The sequence below is a fragment of the Nilaparvata lugens genome, chromosome 3, assembly GCF_014356525.2.
Source record: "Nilaparvata lugens isolate BPH chromosome 3, ASM1435652v1, whole genome shotgun sequence".
NCBI lineage: Eukaryota > Metazoa > Arthropoda > Insecta > Hemiptera > Delphacidae > Nilaparvata > Nilaparvata lugens.
Genome location: NC_052506.1, coordinates 72828248 through 72852031, shown reverse-complemented (window position 1 = coordinate 72852031; position 23784 = coordinate 72828248). Strand labels below are relative to the sequence as shown.

The 23784-nt window shown below is 33.2% G+C and overlaps 1 protein-coding gene across 1 annotated transcript; it reads left to right on the top strand.

Annotated features, from left to right (window-relative positions):
* Positions 1-1659: 1659 nt before the first annotated feature.
* On the top strand, positions 1660-23335 carry LOC111051997 (eEF1A lysine and N-terminal methyltransferase homolog). The gene is made up of 11 exons (XM_039424493.1): positions 1660-1931; positions 2371-2493; positions 7937-8150; positions 8555-8764; positions 11063-11340; positions 12974-13160; positions 14823-15009; positions 17549-17724; positions 18882-19017; positions 19772-19900; positions 21355-23335. The coding sequence occupies exons 1-11, from the start codon at positions 1840-1842 to the stop codon at positions 21615-21617; spliced, it is 1995 nt and encodes a 664-aa protein (XP_039280427.1). The 5' UTR covers positions 1660-1839; the 3' UTR covers positions 21618-23335.
* Positions 23336-23784: the final 449 nt, after the last annotated feature.

Genomic DNA, 23784 nt, shown 5'->3' with positions numbered 1-23784 from the left:
AAAGAACAGCACAGACAAGTAAACCTACAGAGAAGTTATGGCCATCAACAACGAGCTAAAATATAGTAAATAGAGTATAGAATGGCTGAGTGGCCGCTATTCCTGTTACGAATTGAACATGGGCAGCCATGACAGAGAGAGGCAAGAAGTGGCGGAAAATCTGAATGGCCCTATTGATATAATGGGAACTTGCATAAAATACAAGGCGCAAATTAGTTATATTTAATAAATACTACATTGAATTCTTATCGAGCATTTTAAATATATGTATCACAGTTGTTTTCCATCCATAAAATTAACTGCTGAAATGCTTCACTTGAAGCCTTGGTGAAATTAATGTAGCCTAAGTTACAGTGTTAATACTGCTTAGCCGTACAAGTTCTCTAGTAAGTTGAAATGCCATACCGTAACTGCAAAATTATTATTATAGAGATTGGATTATTTTTTATGTTATTTTGAGTAAGGAATTCAAAAAACTAGTTTATGAAGACGTTTCTTTGATAATATCAGCTTACAGTACTTATCCACATAACTCTAAGTTCATAACAAGAAGGCAAAATATGATAGTCAAAATAATAACAAACTAAGGCTGGTATTAGACGGTAATATTTCTGTGATATGGAATAAGTTGTACAAAATCATATTTTTTCATATCATAGAACTATTACCGTCTAATACCGGCCTAACATTTTATTATTATATTATTATGATCATACCGGCCTAACATCAAACAAAACCGGCCTAACATATTATTATCCAATATTATTATATTATGATCATGTTAGGCCGGTTTTGTTTGATGTTAGGCCGGTAATAGTTCTATGATATGAAAAAATATGATTTTGTACAACTTATTTCATATGATCTGCATAATATGACAGAAATATTACCGTCTAATACCGGCCTTAGTTTGTTATTTTTTTATTTAATATAAGCTGATGTCTATACTTCGTTCCAATCAAGTTTGCAATACCATCATCATCATAGTTTTATATAGTTCATATAGTTTTGAAGAAGTTTTAGGCAATAGCCTGTTTTTTATTTTCCGATTCTTGTATTTTTTTTGCTAACCTTATAAATAAATAAATCATCATGAATATCCTAATGATAATATTCAGTCATATAGTGAGGTCCACGTTATAATGACAGTAGATAAAGATAGAAGAATAGGGATGCCGATTCTCTGCATTAATTAATCATATTTCTACACTGTCAAAAACATAATTGGCACCGTTGTAGACCTAGAAAAGGATAGTATCACCGGCTTTATTGGATGATAGACAAGGATAGTAAAACCAAAGTTGACCAAATTCTGTCATTATAACGTGGACCTCACTATCTAACTCAATCTAACTCACAAAAACGCACCTATTACTGCAGTAGCAGACTTAGTTCGCCGTGTAACACATTGAGAGCGCAGAAAGCACACGAACAGCCGCTCTATGGTTTACTATATTTTAGCTCGTTGGTTATCAAACTCACACTATAGTGAAGTCCAAGTTATTATGGCAGTGTAGTAAGATATATAGTGTGGTCCACGTTATAATGGCAAATTATAGGTACCGGCGAATGAGGTTGTACAATTTGAATCACTGTAGCGTGAGTGCAGCCATACAATACATCTCGGAGTGTTGTGCGCCACCTACAGATTTCATTTCGACAGGAGTGTACTTTTGACCTCCTTTGCTTTGTGTCGTTGTTCATCCTCTTGCGATCCTGTGATCAAACTTTGAGGTTAGGTAAATAAAAATAATTCTGTTGAGAGACATGTGCTATTTGCTTGTAAAAATTGTATTATCAATCTAACGTAATTTATTTATTTGAAAATATTCTTCTAGTATGAACATCTTACCTCGAACTGACTCCGACTTTACAAAGAAGGACTATTGGGATTCTTTTTTTGTCAAACGAGGCAACGAAGCTTTTGAATGGTAATAACGTATAAGTTTTTCTTTGAATCTAAGTGTTTAAAAACTAAATTCTATAAATTTAATATAGTATGCTTAAACTCTATGCTAAGAAATTCATCTAGAATATGTATTTATTCACAAAACTTAATCTATTACTTGTTCAAAACACCTCAGAAATGTATACCTAATCCAATAAAGTTTATTACCTAAGGAAAGCATTTTTCTGCGTTTTTTTTTTGCTGATCTCATATGACTTGATGTGAGTTTAAAAGCATTTGTTCAGTTATGGTGCATTTTTTTATTTCTGTTGATTGGCACGCTTTCCCTCAAGTTGAAATGTTTAGACCTAAGTAACATTACTGAAACTATTAAAATCAAATGAAATGTTATCTTAATTAAATGAAAAACATCCAGTATTTTGACTTGTTATATGTTTTACAACACTACTTTTTACTTGAAGGTATGGAGAGTACAGAGAGCTTCGTGGAATATTTGAAAAATATATCAAAATAAGCGATTCCATTCTTGTTATTGGTTGCGGTAACTCAAACCTCAGTGTTGATTTGTATGATGCTGGATACAAGTAAGTATAATTACGTAAACTATTCTTATCAAAAGAGCCATTTTTTATTTGTATCTTAAATATAGACAAACCATTCATCATTAGGCTATCAAATAATCATTAAATGATGACGGGGTGACGTCACAAGATGGCGAACGGTAATGAGAAATCTGATTGTGGCTCTTGTAAAAAAGTTGTGAAAGATAAGGATAATGGGCTTTTTTGTGAAGGAATGTGTGGTGAATGGTACCATATAGAGTGTGTGAATATTGCTACGAGTGATTATTACGGAATAATATCTATGGGTGAAAATATCACTTGGTATTGTGACATGTGCAAGCACAAGGTAAGAAGTCTTATTACTGAATATATTTCAAATTCTAAAGAAAATAATACCGATGCAAAGTCAAATGAAGCTGCTCAAATTATTGAATGAACTTTCAAAAATGAATAAAAATTATATTCAGCTTAATAGTCGTGTTGAAAAAATTGAAAAATCAAATAGGTTAGAAAATACAGATTTGAACATGCCGGTTATTAGCTCTGATAGTGATGCTGCTGTCGTGATAGTGCCTGCTGATAATGACTCTGCAGCTACAATCTTATCTGCTCAACCAGTCAATCGTGGAATTTCTGTAGGAAATGATGATAATAATAAAAATCTAGTTGAAAATAAAAATGAATCTAATGAAGTAGGCGTAACATGGAGTATGGTTGCAAAAAGTAAACCTAAAAATAAAATAACTCAAAACAATACAGGAGGTAGGTTGAATGTTACGGAAAAGAAAAATAATTATGTAATACAAAAAAATAAACCGATAGTGGGTACAAATGACAAGGAAAATTGCATTAGTGGTGCAAAGAAAGCTTGGTATCACCTTGGTAAAGTAAAGCAGGGAACCACTTCTGATGATGTGAAAAAGTTTCTTAAAGATGAATTCCCAAGTGTTGATTTTATTGTTGAAAAATTGGACAGCAAAGGATACAACTGTAGCTTCAAATTGGGTGTAGAATTTACGTATAGAAACGTAGTGAATGATTCAAAATGTTGGCCAAAAAATGTAACACTAAAGCGTTTTTTATTCAGAAGACAAAACGTACAAATAGAAAAGTAGATTTTGTAAATAAAAATGACGTAATTACTGATTGTAATGAAATAAATTATTTGACTTCCTCGCATTGTGAGGAAAAAATTGTAAATAGAAATGTTTTACGTATATGTTTTTTGAATATTAGATCTATTTTTAACAAGGTTGAGGAATTGGAGGTTGAGTTGATTGAATTGAAACCGGATATTTTGGCGTTCGCTGAGACTTGGTTAAACCAGGATAAAGATAAAGTTTTTAAAATACATGGATATGATAAAGTAGCAGTAGCAAATAGAAAAAAATCAAATGGTGGTGGAGTTGCTATATATTTGAAACAGAGCTTGAGCATGAAATCATACCCATTGCTATATGAAGATATCATGACTGAAGGGGTGTTTGAGGGTAGTGCATGTATTTTCAAAAGTGCTGAATATAAATTCGTATTTCTTGTTGTGTACCGTCCACCGCATGATAATAATTTCTACAATTTCATTGAAATATTGGAGCAATTGTTGAACCAACTCGAAAGTTTGAATGTTCCTATTTTAATATGTGGAGATATGAATATCGATGGCAATATTGATTCTGTATATAGAAGATGTTTTTTTGATGTGTTGGAATCCCACAAATTGTTGAATGTTATAAAAATGAACACTAGAGTGACTCCAAATGTATCAACACAAATTGATTATGTACTGATAAGTGAGAACATAAAACAAGTACAAAGCGGCTGTATAGACACACCCTTGTCTGATCATAGATGGCTTTACATAGATATAGATGTGCATGTTAATACCAAGTTATGCATGAAAATAGAGAGAAATAGAATTACAAGACTGGGTATGGACGAATTCTTTGGAAGACTTGGCATGATTAAATGGATGGACATGGATGGTGAAAAGTCTTGTGACGAATTGTTCAATAAATTTTATAACGATTATAGATACTGTTTTGAAATATGTTTTCCAAAAAAGATCTATAAGATTAATAACTCATTTGATATGAGTTGGATTGACAATGACATATTATTGTCAAAAGAAAAATTAAAAGAAATGTATTGGAGGACTCGGCAAGTTGGTGATGAGAGAGCTAAGTTGGAGTATTGTAATGCAAAGAGACAGCACTCACAATTGGTTTCTGGTAATAGGAGGGCATTCTACCGAGATAAAATAATAAAGTCAAGAAATATCAGCAAAGAATCATGGAGAGTTGTTCACAGTCTGACAAAGGATACTTTCATCCATAATAATATGAGGTTGAAAATAGACGATGAGCCAGTTAATGATCCCATTAAGATTGCACAAGAGTTCAATAAATATTTCTATGAGGAGGTAAAGAGCCTTGTTGGTGATGAATTACACAATCAAGATATTATAGAGGATGTTTGCGAGCAAATCGATGGTCGTCAATTTCAATTAAGATCAACTTGTGCCGATGAAGTGATTGAAATTATTGATAGAGTGTGCAATAAACCAAGTGCTGGAGTTGACAATATCCCATGTAGACTAGTTAAAGCCTCAGCGCATATTATAGCTGAACCTTTGTCGTTGATTATTAATAAGTCATTTGAAGAAGGGAAGTTTCCAGAAGCGATTAAAACATCTAAACTGGTCCCAATATATAAAAAGAATGAAAAAGATGTAGTAAGCAACTATAGACCTGTAGCTGTACAATCAGTCTATTCCAAAGTTTTTGAAGTTGCTTATCTGGACAGATTGATTCCATATTTGGAGCAACACCGATTGATAAGTGGTAGACAATTCGGATTCCGTAAGAAAAAAAGCACAGCAGATGCAATTTTTGCCTTATTAACTGCAGTGTACGATAAAGTAGATTGTACGGACGAGGTGTACACAATATTCTACGATATGACCAAGGCATTCGATTGTGTTAATCACAGAAGGTTGAAGCTAAAACTTGTCAAGTATGGAATCACAGGAAAACCCTTGGATTGGATAATGACTTACTTGGAAAACCGACAACAACTGGTCACTGTGAGTCACATGGGAAAGGATAATGTTATTCGACATATAAGATCACAAGTGCAACAGGATGTTAACATAGGAGTGCCGCAAGGCTCAAATATGGGTCCAGTTCTTTTCCTGCTTTTTGTGAATGATCTTCCAACTTCAGTACAAGCGGGGGAGATTTGGATGTTTGCAGATGATGTGTGTCACCTCTTAGTAGACAGGAATTCTTCTGAAGCAATTAAGAAAACGCAACAAGGTTTGAATGAGATGAGTATATGGTGCACAGAAAATAAGCTGGTACTAAACCAAAAGAAAACGTGTGTGATGCAGTTCCATAATGTTAAGAAAAGAGACTTTAGTCCACGTTTGCGCATTGGTGATCAACACTTGCAATTGAATGAAAATGCCAAATACTTGGGAGTACACATTGCTGACAATCTACGTTGGGAAGAACACATTAATAATGTTGCTAAGAGATTAAACGTAGTGTGTTGCCTTGCACGTCGCCTGCAGAAAGTAGTGGACACTGAAGTATTGATGAAAGTTTATTATGGCTGCTTCCACAGTGTTTTAACATATGGCATCATATTCTGGGGAAATTGCACAGAAGCAGAAAGAGTATTCTTACTGCAAAAAAGAATAGTCAGAATTATAAGTGGTGCACACTATATTGAACATTGCAAACCAATATTCAGGAAGTTACAAGTGTTAACATTAACGGATGTGTACATACTGGAGTCAGCGACAACAATCCTGAAATATCCTGATCATTTTGAAAGAAACTCCAGCATTCACCACCACAATACTAGGCAGAGAGGGAACGTCCACATAGATAGACAACGGACAACACTAGCCTTGAATAGTACGAGGAATGTAGCCAGCAGGGTGTTTAACAGGCTCCCCTTAGACATAAGGAGGTATAGTGATCCTGCAATCTTCAGAAAATCTTTGAAGACATATCTGCTGGAAAAGAACTACTATTCCATGAAAGAGTTCTGGGAGGACGTCTGACCTCAAGTTGAATCGGACAAACGACGACCACGGCTGCAAAGCTTCCAGTGGGATCATCACAAGTATGCAAGTAAGTAAGTATACAAGTTTGCCTCGAATGCCTTTGAAATTTTCATAACCTGATAGATTTCAAATGTTATCAGAATAGAGTGCCATTATGCTAAAAAAACAAGGCCTTGTATGATAAATAATTTTCTATGTTAACTTGATCAATTACTGTTTTTAGTTTTTTGTTCATTTCATCTCATTTTCTTCATATAACGTAACACCATCGAAGTCTACTTTGCCTTGTTCCACAGCCATATTATTTACGGAGTGCAGATGTGGGGACATGCGCTCGGATGTAATGATGTGCTTCTTCAACAGAAGAAGGCATTGAGAACTTTAGACTTAGCAGGATACCTTGATCACTGTCGGCCGATCTTCATCAGACTGGGTATCTTCGGTGTTCAACCAGTATATTCTGCTCTCCTTGCTACACATTAAAAGTAATTATCACTCAATGACAAGACGAGCCGATAAGCATTCGTATAATACTAGAGGGAAAGCTAAAATTGATGCACCCTTCTGCAGATTGAACAAGAAAAGAGACTGTTTCCCTGTACTGGCACAGAAGATCTTCAACGCGCTACCAGACATGGTGAGGGATCTGGATGACAGAAGTTTTGGTGGAAGGATTAGAGCCTGGCTGCGTGGGATGCCATTCTACTCTGTGGCTGAATACTTTGAGGCCGACAAGTCTTTAATTTGATTCGAGTGATTTAGAATCCGACCGACCATCTCGATACATTTTTAAGCTTTAAAAACTTTAATGTTTGTGACAAGTTTTTTAAAAATTTTTACAATCAACGACGACCAAATTAGGTCTGAATATGAAGAGACGCTGTCCATCCAGGAAGCTGGTCAATGACGAAGGACAGAAGTATGAAAGATCCTACAGTGTGGGTAATGGATGAAGATATAAAGATATATACGATATAATGTAATGATGGGAGAGTTCATAGTAGGCCTATTTACATAAAGAGTGCATTATGTACTGATGACAAATTGTATTTTATTACGAGAACTATTATTTCTTCAGGTCGGTTCTAAAGCAATACAAATATCATGTTTTGTTAGGTGAAATCTAAGAAATAAGACATATTTATTGCTATGTAATCAATGATACAGATCTATTTTCATATCAAAAATAATGTCACAAATTACTCATAAACCATATTCACATACCAAAATCATACCTTCACACAGGTTTAACCTAAAGAGGGATGCACTGTATATCGTATATTATGCGTAAAAATGTTCTGTATTAAAATATCAAATTTTGCAATATGTTTGTAAACATTTAAAACCTGCAGTGAAATAGATGAATTATACATTGTTTGATTCTTGTTGCAGAAGTATGATGAACATTGATATTAGTAACGTAGCCATCAAACAAATGCAGAGGAAATGTAAAAAACGTAATGGCCTTGTCTTTAAACAAATGGATGTACAAAAGATGGAGTTTGAAGATGGATCTTTCAATGTTGCATTAGATAAGGGCACTCTCGACGCTCTTCTTCCAAAGGATACCGTTGAATCTAAAGAAACTGTTTTGAATATGTTCAAGGTAGGTCCAAGTGAAACAATACACATCTCAATATATAGGTCTCGGTATCATATTTAAAAACTATTCTTAGTTTTGGCTAGATTCGAGAAATTGTTTTATGAAGGCTGTTGAAAGTTTTCTAACATGTTAACATAGAGCATAAACTATAACTGAACATTTATTTTTGTCCTAAAAATATGGTTCTAGAATAGCCCTTGGTGACGTTGCACGCCACACTGTGACTTTGAAACTGTGAAGCGGCTTTTCATGTTTTCTCTCTAGATTTACTGGTGCCCAATACATGAATGGTAACGTAAGACAGGCGCTACAAAGGCAACTAGAACAATAAAATTGAGGTATGGATGTAAATTGGTGATTTCATTATCATTTTTTAGACTACAATCTACTCGTTTCTTTATTTTCAGGATGTCAGCAGAGTATTAAAAGTTGGAGGGAGGTATATTATTGTATCTCTTCTCCAGAAACATGTTCTATCGTACTTGCTAGAACAACTTCCTGCTATGGGATTTCTTGTCAGGATTTGCCAGTGCCACGACAGTGATCAGCTCGAGCATCGCATGCCTGTCTTTGTCCTTGTCTGTACTAAATTGAAAGTCATGCCGAATTTTAAACCGGTAAGTGGAGAAATTACTCTAAAACTATGAGAATTATTTCTGGAAGGTGGCTCTGTCAGAATTTGTGCTCCTTATGCCTCATCTAAAAAACTAATACGAGGGTCATTTTTTCAACCTCCAATTGGCCGTGAATATATGACGAATGTAGGTTATATAAACTACTCTTCTCACAGAACGTTACTTATATTCATGATTATTCTCCAACATAGTTGCTTTGAAGATTGAGGCATCTGTCATATCAGTGAACTAGCCTACCAAAACCCTCTCGATAAAATTCTGCCGCCATTTGTGTTTAAGTGGGCTAAGACGTTGCTTTTAAGCCCCTCGTTAGTTGGGAAGCTCTGCCCTCAATGTCATGTCTTAGTTTGGGAAAAGGGTATAAGGTACTAGTGGCCAAGTCAGGGAGGGTTAGGTGGAGATGATAAGCTGTTCAGCCCTGTGAAACCCCCCCCCCCCTCCCTCCGCTTGTCTGTGTCTTATGATATGTGATCGGAGATTGAAAAAATTACCCTCGTACATTCAGTATGAGTTAGAGTACCCAAATATCACAGAACAATCCATATATAACACAGAATAAAATACATTTATTCCGAATGTCTCTATAAGCGAAAGTTTATGGGCAATTATGTAAAGTTTCAAACTGCTCCAAAATGTTTTATTTTTCAGTTTCGGAAACGTATGTCGTCCAAGCTACTCCTCTAACTATCATTGATACAAATCAATTGTATCAATGCATTACTATTTAGTATTTATTTTGCTTTCGTTTATTAGTTTCTAAAATTTCCTACTTATGCAGTGATGTAATGGAATAGTGATTGAATATAACAAATTTCTACGATGGAATATTGTGTAAGCCAAGTAACATAATTCATTAACATGATACAATGTATTTGATTTTCTATGAAGATATTGAAGTGGGGGAACTCTTGTGTTAAAAGAGAAAGATTTATTAGAATTAACGTAAATTTTAATTTAAAAAATGATCATGTAATAATAATAGTAATACATATCTTTTTTCAATAATCATTTTTCATCAAACGGTTTGCGATAAAAAAAAATATTGAAAATCATTTAAGTTACCAGCTCAATTAATTGCGATTAGTGTTTTCTCAGCTATCACTTACAAACGTACCTTTGAACCATCACACTATTCTTTTTAATGTTTGCTCATTAATAGATAAAGTATATATGGTTCCATCCTTTTGAAATCGGTCTTTTTACAATCCCATTATTAATTGAGAAAAGAAATTAGTGAAATCAGAATCTTATCTTTGGTTATGAATTTTTCGCTGTGATAAACCGAATAAATAGAAGATTCAAGTTGAATTTTTTATTCAGTTGACTCATCTCTATCAAGAGTTTATGGGTTTGGATTAGTGTTGAGTATAAAAGTTGTTATAGTTTACATTGTTTAATACGATTAGAATTTATTCAAGTATTTCATGATCACATCATTATTGATTATTCTGATACAATTTTTTAATAACGATAAATTCCCACCTAATGTTAAGATCAATAAGCAACTCGTTCCAAATCTAAAACACTGGCAATACAAAAGTGAAATATTTCTGTGAGTCTGTTTCTTTTACTTTTACTATTTAGTTATTTAATATTATTTTTTAAACTTGAAATTGGTTTAATTGGGTAAATCACCATTTTTATTGCTTACCTAATATTTCTTAATTCCGAATCCTCAGCATAAACATTTTTTGGACTTGAATAGTTTCTTTGATTGCGGCAAATCAGTCTCATTAATTTTTCAGTTCATTCTTAATGAAGATTTACCATCTTCATCAATTGGTGTAGGAATATTGAAGGATTTGCTTGTTTTCCCTCTTCCAATGCCATTTTAATGATGTGATTTTGTATGAATGGATAATTAAATAATGATGCAACTTAATTTGTTTGAATGAGATTCTGTCGATGAAATCACTAAACAGTTTGAAAAAAACACAGTTTTTTTGTCACATAGGCCTACACGTTTCTTAGACTTGTACACAGAACTGCAGTTTCGTGTTGAAACCAACACATCTTCAGCTGAATTTCCACAATACCAATTCCAACAAATGTTTTTATTAAACAGTGTTGAAACTAATTATAATCATACTAATTTATTGTGTACATTATATTTAAGTTTATTTTATTGTTTCACTAAAAAATGGTTGGCAATTGCTATCCAACAAATTTTATTATTAAACAGTGTTGAAACTATTTATAATCATACTTATATTCATATGTTATTGTTGCACTAAACAGTAAGTTTAGTTGACAAATTGCTCATTTATTGCATTGTAACAGGTACTAGAAGTGGTCGTTTCGGGAGAGACGGTTGAGAGGGTGGCGAGCGCTGAAGCGATGGTTTCGCGGATCGGCATGAGCCAGCAGGCGGCAGCACTATGCGCAGGTCTGGCGTCGCATAGCATCGCAGACATCGCCACAGCGGAGGGGGAGGTGAGCATAGACCTCATGGAGCCCCACAGCGACATGCCGCGATACACCGTTGTCGTTGTCGACGCCAAATGCGCCAAGCCCCCGCAGAACATGACCTATGCCGCGTTCATTGTGCCGCAGGGCAGGTATATGCTCATCTGCATGATTGTCGTACTAATATTAACACACTCTTGTCATACTAAATTGAATTGAATTTCTCACTTCACAAAAAATACAGATTTATAGAAGATCAATGAAAATGTACTTATTTCAAGTAGATGATAGATAGTATATTAGTAATACTAGATTACACTTGTATGAAATTACATGATATTGTCATATAAGGTTACACTTGACGTGTCGTATACTGCAGTAGCTCTGCTTCCTTGTTGCAGTTTCATATGAAGCATAATGAGAGTAAATTGAAGTAAAGTAGATTATATCGATGCTTTAGCCATTTAAAAAATAATTGAAGCTAAATTCACATAGACCTGTCGGTCTTTTTTCAAGTGTTCGAATAAAAATATTCAAATTTTATTTACATAGATAACTTATCTTTGACACAGAGAAGTGAGTTCACTAAAATTAACTAAAAATAATATTTAATAGTAATGAACAATACCATATCAAAACTAATATATCCATATTTAGTATTGATTGAAGCAATTGTTACACTGATATAACACTTTTCAGACTTTGACTAGAAGCTAGAATTGTTTGCCATGCACCACCTCTTGCAACGATTGGGGGCTTGACTTGTTATTGTAAGTTTGAAGTAGCCTACTTGAAGAAAACATCATGTGAATGTAATATAAATGGTGATGTACAAATGCTGTACTTATAGTAAAAGATTCAGGCAGAACCTGAGAATCGGCTCTCACTAAATTTTCTGTTTAATTTCCAAGAACAATAATATGTGATAAATAGCACTATGTGCAGATAGCAAACTTGCTCCAATCTTCGGATTGTGGATGAACTGTTTTCACATTCTTCTAATCATTCATGAATAATGAATCATGTTTATTTTGTAAAACTGTCCGTATTCATTTGAAGAGTTTTTGGATAGCTTGTATCTATGTGCAGTCTATTAAATTAGACTAATATCTATGATGTTATTACACTATTATTGCCGTTTGCACAGTGACAATCCAAACTAAATTAAATTTTAAACTGTATTGAATCTATATCAAGTCTCGTTTGTTATAATGTGGTACATTTTGAGTTTAAGACAGCAGCTGATTAAACTCAGTTCCAGCTTTGACTGCGCAAACGTCCTTTAAGCCTGGTTTGCATTAGTAGAGTTAGTGGTAGAGTTCCCTGGGCAAGTACTAACTATCTTATGAACTCTCCCAATGAAAACGTTCTTGATAGAGTACTAGTTTTTTGTGGAGTAGAGTGGGGTAGCACCGTAGGATAGTACTCTACCACTTGTCTTCCCCCACAACCGCTTCTCACTCCACTCTACCACTACTATGCTAATGAAAACAGCCTCAAGCTAGTAGAGTAGAGTCATTTCAAGGTTAGTTCAAATGGAGGTAGTGGTTCTGTTCACTAGACAACACACTAACCATTATTCTCAATTGTAGTGAAAACAGTTAGTTACTCGACCAAGTAAGTAGAGTAGAGTTAGCTCGGTAGAGTTAGTATGCCAGTTACTTAGAGTACCACTACTCTACTAGTGAAAACCAGGCTTTAGTGTATTTCATGATGACTATGAATGCCAGTTTTTTATTCCTTTATATTGTAATTTCAGTTTTTTTGTAACCATTTTTTGTATAGGGAAAGAGAATGGCTGTTCGGAACGAAGGAAGGCAGGAAAACGATAGTGGCCAGCTCCGGAATGGACAGACTGGCATTCATTCTGCTGCACAGAGGCTGCCAGTACACGGACCAGCAGGCAGTGCAGGATGAGGTGGGCAACGCAGTGCGAGCCATGGCTCCAGCGCGCATCATCAAACAGAAACAGGTCACTTGACAAACTAACACATTTCATTATAAATAGTATACCATTCCATTACTACTTAAAAATACCTTTCAATCAGGTTGTATTTCATCTTTATATTATCAACATTATTATAAGTTCTGGCTTCAGTTTTTTTACAAAATTCATGTATTCTTGAAAAACATCTTCCATATTTTTCTCTCCGACAATAGATAATTTTCTTTCTTCTGAATTAAATCAATGACTACTCTTCAAAGAGATTTTTTCTAGCCATTAACTCTTGATCGATAAGTATAACTCCCACATTACCTTCTGCAATTTAAATTCTTCAACTAACTAGCAGGTAATCCGTGCTTTGCACTGGGTAACATCTGATGTTGTGAAATGCAATCTTCTTATGTCTAGGTAAAATAGAAAAATAGCATAACTATTCATTATTTTTTCAAAATAACGTGGATAATCTTTATCTAAACTGAATTGTAAGCTATTATATATAAGTGTATAAGCCAGTATATATTGTAATCTTCATAAATAACGCACGTACTCAATCAATAAATCAGGGTTGAAAATTCTGTGCAAAAAATTAGTTAGATCGGTTTCGAACTCGTAACCTCTCATTCATGAGTCACGCGTGCCACCAATCATGCCACGGAATCACTTGTAGAAAGCCCTCTTCTGTTTGGCTTTTATCGTTGTGAGAACTTTGATTCACGAAATGAATAAATTGGTATTAATATTATTAAATCAAAATTGGTTAATAAGAATGAAAATATGCCTATAACCATCCTCGGTAAATTTAGAATCATAGTGTAAAGTTAATTAATTCATTAGTTCATCAGCGATGATGTATCAATCGCGTATTTCCTATCCCGTTCATGTATAAGCCAATTCGTTCCTTTATAATATTTATCATAAATGAAATATCCACCACTTGTTTATTCAAATTGAAATAATCAATAATGATGTATTTCAATTACTAAGTATTGAAGCTTTAGTGAATTTGTTACTAATGCAAAAGGTATTAATTTATTCAAGTTATTTAGTCACACAACACGCACACGCATAGCCTTCGTCTCAAATACCTACATAATATACACTCCACATAAATACACAATTTTCAGATTTAATAGGAACATTTTGTCATTTTATTAAAATAACTGAATACATCAGTAAGTAGGCCTGCATACAAGTAAAAATATGAAAAGAATCAACTCACTACCCATAAGCTCATCTGAAATAATGCTTTGGAAGATTAATGTTCTGGTTCTGAGTGTTTTTAATTTATGAAGTACCTTTAACAATGAATAATCGGATTTATCACTTGGTAATAAAGTTAAGCATACCAATCACACACAGTAATACCCTAAAACTGCATCCATTCAATAACGTATTAAAGTTATGAGTCATTTTACCGCTTTTCGTATTGTACTGCTAGATTATTCCGCTTCTGCTCATTCTAAAAATAGTAACATACATTCGGATATTATTGAATAGACGTAACGTAATATAAAATTTTGCATAAAAAATTGTATGTTTTGCATTGTCATTCTTAAAGACCCAGTAATGGATTTGAGATAGGGATTTAATGAAGGCGATTTTATAATTTTATTAGTTTATTGCACTCATATGTTATTTTTGAATGTTGAAACCATCTCACTTGAATTGGTTTCCTTTTTTGCATTTTAGAAAATACCGTTTTTGTCAGTCGGACCAGATCTGGGCAATAGGAGAGAGGTTTACAAAGGCAAGAGTGAAATGTCGGGAGAGTATGTGATCGAGGATGCCGAGGGAGACAATTCGGTTATCTACAGGCGACTGATATTTTTCAGCAACCAAAGTCTTGTTCAATCTGAAGCCAGATTGCTGCCTGTCAGTGAGTATTCAATTCCATTCTTGAAAAATTCAATAATTATTTCTGAATAGTGATTTGAAAGTATTGGTCTTAACTAGGAATGTTTTTGTTGTTTTATACAAAAATACAATTACAAGTCTTTAAGAGTAGATCAGTGGATGCATGAAACAATTTATTTAAAACTAGCTGGCCCGGCGAACTTCGTACCGCCAAATAGTTACTGTAATGCATCTCATGACAAACTTTAGCTTGATACACACCTGAGGAGGCGCGATGCGGCATTTTGCATACAGGCGCTTCTAGCTTATTGGTTTGGATGGAAGAATGGTATATCTCCTTGCTGCTGATTTTCCCGTGCATATTCTAAATTTACAGCATTTCGAGTTCTACGACCCAAGTTTGGACGTTGTTCGTACCGTGGCATTATTATTACAATTAGAATTTTGTGAATCAGTAGAAAGAAAGTAATTATAGTCCGGGCGCAAATTTCATGAATAAGGCACTCCGTGGACATTTTTGAGTAAAAGCCGTGGAAGTTGTCTCAATTTCTTCGTTAGGTCTAGCATAATAAGGATCGTGATGATGATGATAAGTCGAAATCACAGGCAAACACCTCGGAAACAAGATGGCCGCCAAAATGTTCATGGTTTTGCTATATCGCTTGTATTTCAATAATCGTTCAAAATATGGACTTACAGCCTCCAACCAGATGTCATTTTAAAGATTTGGAAATATTCTACAACACTGTGCCAATAACACTAGTGTTTGTCCATTGCGAATACATATACAGCGTGGAAAGTGTAATATTGTCCCCGAAAAATGTATGTTTCAAGTTTTTGAAGTTGAATAAATAATGGAAAGAGTGGTCGAAGTGAGATGATTCTCTCGAACATCATTGTTTGGTTAATTCTAAACACTTTGATGGTAAAACCAATCCGATATCTTTCACAATAACTGAATAACAAGGGATAAACAAAATTTTTTGTCAATAATGACCGCCATCTTGTATTTTTCAATGATGTCGAATATTTTCGTTGTTTCCATCATCAATATTCTTATTCGTCTTGTAACGAAGAGATTGAGACCATTTGCAAATCTCTATCTTGAAGTAGTCATGAAAAATAAAACGATTTTATAGTTCAAGCTTGTTACCTCATGCCTATGGAAAAACGCACCAGAAATCATGCTGGGTTTTCTTTGGAGGGCGCTGAAGAACTCATTTCTTGACATACAGCGCATGAAGATATATCGTTCTAAAGTTGAAAAAACGCTCTAAATTTCATAGATTTGAAATTTCTCTGTATCTCTTTCACAAAAAAAGTTACAATGAAATGAAATTTGAACAAATTTAGAGAAAAAGTTTTTTTAGGCTTTTGAAGGTTATAACTTGAAAAATATGCGTTTTATAGAACAAAAATTGTAGTGGATGATTTTAAAAATATTTTTGTTTAAAAGAACGTTTGAATATCTTGAACGGTTATTGAAATACAAGCATTATAGCACAAACTATGAAAATTTTGGCGGCCGTCCTGTTTTCCGAGGTGTTTGCCTGTGATTTCGACTTATCATCACGATCCTTATTATGCTAGACCTAACGAAGAAATTGAGACATCTTCCACGACTGTTACTTAAAAATGACCACGGAATGACATTTGCGCCCGGACTAATAGAAAAACAGATCTATCGACAGCTGTTGGATGACGCAATGATTATAACAGCTGATTTTTATTTCTGTGTGTGGCCAGCTCACAAATCTCCTCCCATAAGGATTACATGTAAACTTTGAAGGACCATAGGAAAGAGTCGTGAAGTCGGATTATAAATTTGATAGGCCATAAACCTGGTCCTGAGCATAACGAACACAACTAAAAAAAATCATCAAATTCGGTGCACACATAAAAAAGTTATTGGATGTCAAAATTGGAGGCTCGATAAATTTTTATTTATATTAGATATAGATTGTGGAATTTCAAATTATTATTTATTATTTCAAAATATCTACCTATGTTATCCAATTCATGAGGTTCGATGTAAAAGTAAGAGTAGTTAATCATTCTAGGCTCATGATAGACAAAGTTGTTTTTATGAAGTTTACTATGAAATTCGTAAAATTAATATTCTCCCCCAAAATAATTGAGACTTTCGTCATTAAAAGTGAATTATTCATTTAAACGTATGTTCTGACCAAAAACTACACAACATCTCAAAGAATTTGGAAATATACAGTGTATAATACATATTATGTAGGCATTCGAGACTCATGAGCTATATATTTGTTGTGTATCCGCCATACGCTAAATAATTTAAACACTGCAGGAATATAAAATTGTGGAAATATACAATATATTTTTAGAAATATGCAATATATTTGAAAGAATAAGTTCCCTTATATTGCTAGTCCATTTCAAGCAGGAACAAACCCATAAAGGTTAGTTAATACTTCCCGATCTTGCTATTTTTTCATTTAGTTTTCTCACATAGCTTCTGGTAATTTTTTGAAAATGAAAAAAAATTCTTTATCATGCGGAGTTAGTTTTTTTACTTTTTTCTCTTATTTCAGGTGAAGGGTTTCCTTTAATGGTTGATCTAGATTACCTGGCTTGTCAACATCACGTCTACATGTTGTTGGGTGTTTACCTAGCTCAGAAGATAATCGGAAAGTATGACTTGAAGATACTCATCATTGGTTTGGGTGGAGGTGGATTAGCTATGTTCACTCGAAGGCTTTTTCCCCAGGTGAGCAAAACTTTGCAAACTTTGAATTTCACTTGAAATATTATTCTATCCTATGAATCCCATACAATTTGTTTGTTCGTGATTCTGGTACCATTAATCATCGTGAGTTTGGTTGTGGTTTATGTTAATGTTGAGTGTTTGAAGAGATAATTATAGGCTCCATTGAATAGGGGCATGTTATCTTTAAGGAATTTATAAGTTATCGAATGTATTAATACTTGTAACGTATCTTATTTTATTTTAATAAAAATATACATGTGCCAAGATAGCATTAATAATATTTAATAACTTGTTGTAGTTTAGACACTGTGTTACATTTGTTAACATTTGAAAAAACTTAATTTTCTTGGCGAATTGAGGTACTGTATGCATTTCACTCCTGAAGAGAAGCTTCATCAGCCTGGTGAAGTTCCTCCTCAGGAGTGAAATGCATACCTCAATTCGCCAAGAAAAGTAAGTGTTTTTCAAATAGCTACAAGTGTAACACAGTGTCTAAACTACAACAACTTATTATATAGTGTTTCGTCATGGAAAGCAACATCAATAATGTTCAATTTTATTGATGATTCATTTCTTCCTTATTGGTATGAAAACAAAGTCGATTTGCATTTGCCTTTTCTATAGCTTCTTCCTCTTTGTATTTTATTTTTTTCCCACTATTTGGAGTCGAACTTCATAGAAAGCATCTATTATGAAAATGAAAATGTTTTATTGGCAGAAATATAAATGGCATATCTATAATAGATCTAATAATCTATGGCATAATAATAATAAAATATATAGTTGGCATAATAATCATTATTAATGAAACATACTTGTATCTCTTTATGGTATTTATTTTTTATCATTGGAAAACGATTTTTGGGTGGCTCGTTCGAGTAAATGAGAATGCCGGTCTAAATAATCAAAGAGAACCCGAGTTCGAATCTCGACCGGGGCAAAAGTTTTTGACCACAGCACAATCACATAGATACGGCCACCCTGTCTTTCGGAGGAGACGATAAGTCGTCGGTCCCGTCTACCTAAAAAGTACTCGTCTTCTCTCATCCCTCTCACTCCTTACGCACGCACAAGCCTAAGAGCTTATGTGGGCATCACCCTCAGTATTATTATTTCGAACTATAAACTCTCATAAAATATGTTTTCTCTGTTTTTAGGCCTTCATCACAGTGGTAGACATCGATCCAGAAGTCAAAAACATCGCAGTGAACTATTTTGGTTTGGAAGAGAGTGATAAAATGAAAATAGTCATTGCTGATGGTATAGATTATATCCAGAAGTCGATGAAATCAGGTTTGTGTTCGAGCCAAGACTCACTTGCTAAACATGATTGTCAAGTTTCCTTCGATTATTGTTAGACTTTAAGTAACCTCTGATAATACTCTGAAATATTTCATAGCTACCATTTTTTGTTTAAATTTTGATGAAACAAAAATTTAAAATTGATAAGAAATATTTTCAACAAATTAACTACATAAAAAATTTTTGCACAGCCATGTAGAGCTTTACCTATATTGAACAGAAATAATTTATTCTTGCTATTGTTAATCATGTTTGGATGAATGTTATATTTAAAACCGAGTATATGTAAATGAAAATTGATTACATCATATCATTTGATCGAAGCTTCATTATAAATAGTACTAAGTAGTAAAACAATTCTCAATTTGAACTTTCAATATTTGCTTTTATATAAATAATATATTGTCATATTAATCAGTTTATTTGTGTATTCACATGGATAATTTTATGCTTCTATCAACATTTATATGCTTCAATGTCGAATAAAGGAAATTCCAAAGAACAATTGAATTAGTGGCTCTTCAGCTACTCGAATATACTATTACTAATATACAGTATGTGATAATACTCAATATATTTGTTTGACAAATTTGAATAAAAATATTATGTTTAATAAATTTATTATCATAAAACTAATTATTATTATCAATAGAATTTTAGGTTATTTATAAAACTAAGCAGTACTTTATTTATGCTTGTAAAAAAATATGTGTTGAGTGAAATATCATATCTTATGTTTTCATAGGTGACATTTTTGATGCCGTACTGTTTGATATCAACAGCAATGAATTCGTTCCTGGACTCAGTTGTCCTCCGAAAATTTTCCTTGAAAACGAAACTTTGGAGAACACATCGAAGATTATTTCTAAAAAAGGTACGACTCCATTATATTCTATCTATTCTACTTCATTTTTCCAGTTTGTTACTTGAAATATTAGTATAACAATGCCGTAGTAGAGTTTACCAGCGGATGGTCTCCACATTACTGTAATTTGCTTTTATTTCAATACGCTCTGTGACACCTAGAATCTTGCCCATTGAGCGCGTCCTTGTACCATTCGGCCAGTTAGAAAAAGAAGAAACTTTTAACAAATACGGAGGTAGGCTATCACCTCTTTCTGGAATGTGTTGTAGTTCAATATAATATTTTAGCCTACTGCTTGATTGTTAATCTTTCATAACAGAAACCCCTGCTGGATCTTGAAATTAAAAACAAATATTGGAACGGTTTTCCTGCCCGCCAATTTATTAGGTGGGTTTTTAAAACTCTGTCGAACAGTCTTTCTATCTTTAACATTAAAGGTAATAATTGTAACCGGTTTTTCATGGTACTCGCTGTTATCCTCCCTGGACTCCTTTTTTCAAACCATTTCTGTGGAAAGGGTTGACCAAGATTTTATTTTCTCATTGTTTATCTGTCTATTGTGTCTGATCAAACTAATGTATTTATTTCGTGATGTGATGCTCAATAATATTGTATTTCTATGATCAATAAGTTTGTGAAAACACTCCCACAGGGTAAATACTTTATAGGAGACTAAATTTATTCAATTTTGGATGGTCTATCGTCATTGATAATTCAGCAGATGTTCCAAAGAATAGTTGGATCATATATAATTGGATAACGGATATCTAAAAGAATGGTTAGTTGGATTAGTGTTACATTAACAGGAAATAATCGATGTGTTTGATTGATTCTTTCTAGAATACCTTTCATGTTGGAGATATCAAACAGAGATTCTTTGTACGGATTTCTATTATAAGTCAACCCTTGTTGTTCGCTTATGGTTTGAATCCAATGTCAAGAAATTAACAAGACAATATTTCATTTAGTATCTCAACTTCTTTTATTTTTTGTCGATATCTTTATTTTTATCTTGGTTCTTATCGTAACTTCTGGTAGAAGCTATTGTCCAGTCGACTCTATATGTTAGCGATTTGCTGGAGCAGTACTTCGGTAGGAACACAGAACTTGAAAAGAATTTCTATTAGAAGAAACGTGAATAAATCTAAGAGCTTAGTAGATAAAATTAAACGTGTGATTATGATTCCTCCACTTAACAGCATAAGAGATCATTTTACTGCAACTGATCATTTCAGACTCCTCCTACAATCCAATAATGTTCAGATATGGAGGTTTAAAAATCAGTTTTGTTTTTTGAACGGAGTAAGTTTACGAAGTTGTTCTCAAGTGGTCTCAATGAAGAATATCAAAGTTCTTGCAAATCAGTGGTCTCCATGAATTGACAATAAATTGGAATCTGACAGCATGCTTTGACTGTTAGTTTAAAATAGTCAACAGAAGGATAATGAAGTCTATCTTCACAGGTATATTCATCTTGAACTTCGTATGTCGACTGGACTCATTACGTGAAGTAACAAGGGACAAACACAAACGTTTATTCAACGATATAAAAGTGATCTCAGTTAAAGATGAAGTGAACGAAATAATGTTTTGTTGGAAAGATGCAACGAGGATTTCTGTTGAAGATACTGTCAAAAGTTTTAATGCCGCTCTTCGAAAGAACAGTCAACGATCGTCTGAGAACGAAATCGACTTGGACGATTTATTGGTGAAGAAATTGAGTTGAATCTCCGAGAATTTTGAAAATGTAATTTAAAAGACTTCATCGACGTTTTAATATTCTACATTTCGTGGAGCTATGCTAATGCTCTTATCGTCTCCAAGAAGCAGAAATCCAACCAGTCGAAATTATGTAAAAAATCAAACTTGTACAGAAAAAACATCTAGAACAACATTTATCAATGCCATTGAGCCACGTATCCAACATCGGCTTCACATTTTATTATAAATAATTTATGGTAATGACTGGAAAAATCTTATTCATCACCTGAAGCTATCGTGGAAACCCAATAAAAAAATTCTATGTCAGGCTATCATGCCAGCAGTATTCAGCTTTTTGCCAGCAGTTTTTCCAGTTTTTGGCCTCAAGGCCGTTTCGAATAAATTTCAAATAGTAATAGCATCATTGGTTGATGATTCTTTGTTAGCGAATAATCAGCAATGGTGAGCTTTTCGTGAGTTTGTGTTCACTATAATCTATTTCTATTGTAATATTGGGAATGAATTTTTCAATTCTTATTTGTTCATAGTTTGTATGTTAAAGTATAAACAGTTCAAATATTTATTTTTATTTTTAAATGCTGATGTCTCACTTTTTTCTATCAAAAGATTAATTTTGTTTCGTATCAGGTCAGTTGTGTTTTGTCATGTTGTGATTCATGATTGATCTTTATCAATAAAAAAGTAATAATTGTATGCTTACGTCAATTATATTGGAAGATTACATTAATTAGATTATTATTTTATTACATACATTTAAATTGGGGTTCGAACCTTATACGTATATTTCAGAGTACCTAGTAAATACAATAATATAGTACAGAAGATGTACTACAGTACAATGTATTATTACATTGGAATAACATGAATTATTTTCCCAAACTGAAAAATAAAAGCTCTCACCTGCTTGTCTGTGAGGTTGATCAAATATGATCTGATGAATAAAATCTTCACAATTCATAATTTCCTGTAATACATTTAATTAATTGATTTAATCGATTGTGAATCGATGTAATTGCAATAATTTTCAAAAAGCTATGCAGTCAATTATTATAGTATGATTACATTGTACATTGTAAAGTATGATTATTCATTTAAAGTCATTATTAAAAGTATGAAAGTATCCGCTTCAAATTAAAGCTTTGTTTTGAGTTTTCACAAATATCTTCAGTAGATCACAGAAATTTTATCAATCAAAAAGTAATAAATTTATTCTCACAGCCATTAAATTGGACACATAAATGAAAAAGACACATGAAACTTCAGCACTCATATATATGTAATAACGCTTATTATGGGTCCTGAATTTTGAAAAATGGATGAGGAGAAGGAGAATAATCCTTGGACAAATGGAGAAAGAAATGTGAAGAAAACGTCGATGAAGTAAAATCTGCCTAAATTGTCAGTAAGCTACTATCCCTTATACAAAAGTGAAATTCTCTTTTAGCTAATCAGTCAAATTTTATTCACTCAATTACTTAATTTTATATAATATCGAAAAAGTATAGGAACCTTTTTTCTCCTTCTCTTTCTTTTTCTCCTAAAGAGCATAAAATTTCACTCGCAAATGAAGAGGTGTACTTCATCACTGACTTAATGTTTTCCTAAAGACAAATAACTGTGATCAATTTGGACAACCTGGCCCTATCATTAATTTTTTATTTGAGTGAAAAATTTCATTTGTTTAATTAAACTTGTTATCAATTAAAATTATTTTGAATGTAAGTGTATTTTGTATTCTTTCAAGTTACCTATCTTGTAATGGTACTTAATCATACAAAGTGAAATGTTTATCTTGTTATTCAAATATTGATAATTATTTTTCGTTGAATGAATAATTCAGTATTCAGTTGAACATGGATAAATAAACTCTATTTTCATATTTCGTTATGAGCTGTCAACAACAACAATAATGTTTTTGATATTTCTTTTCAACTGGCTTTGTTTGAGAATGAGATTCTATTTTTCCTTGGACCTCCATTTCCTGATAACAGTTCTCTTTCTCTCTATCTTTGATTGCCCGACAATTTCAATCAACTTATAAAACGATTTTGTTTTTTGTGAGAGGAAGAAAGTACAAGGTGAGTGTACCTTCAAAGTCAATATTTTTTTGTAAAAATTAATAGTTATATTGAAATTATGACTCAGAATATTAATTTAATCATAAGTAGTAT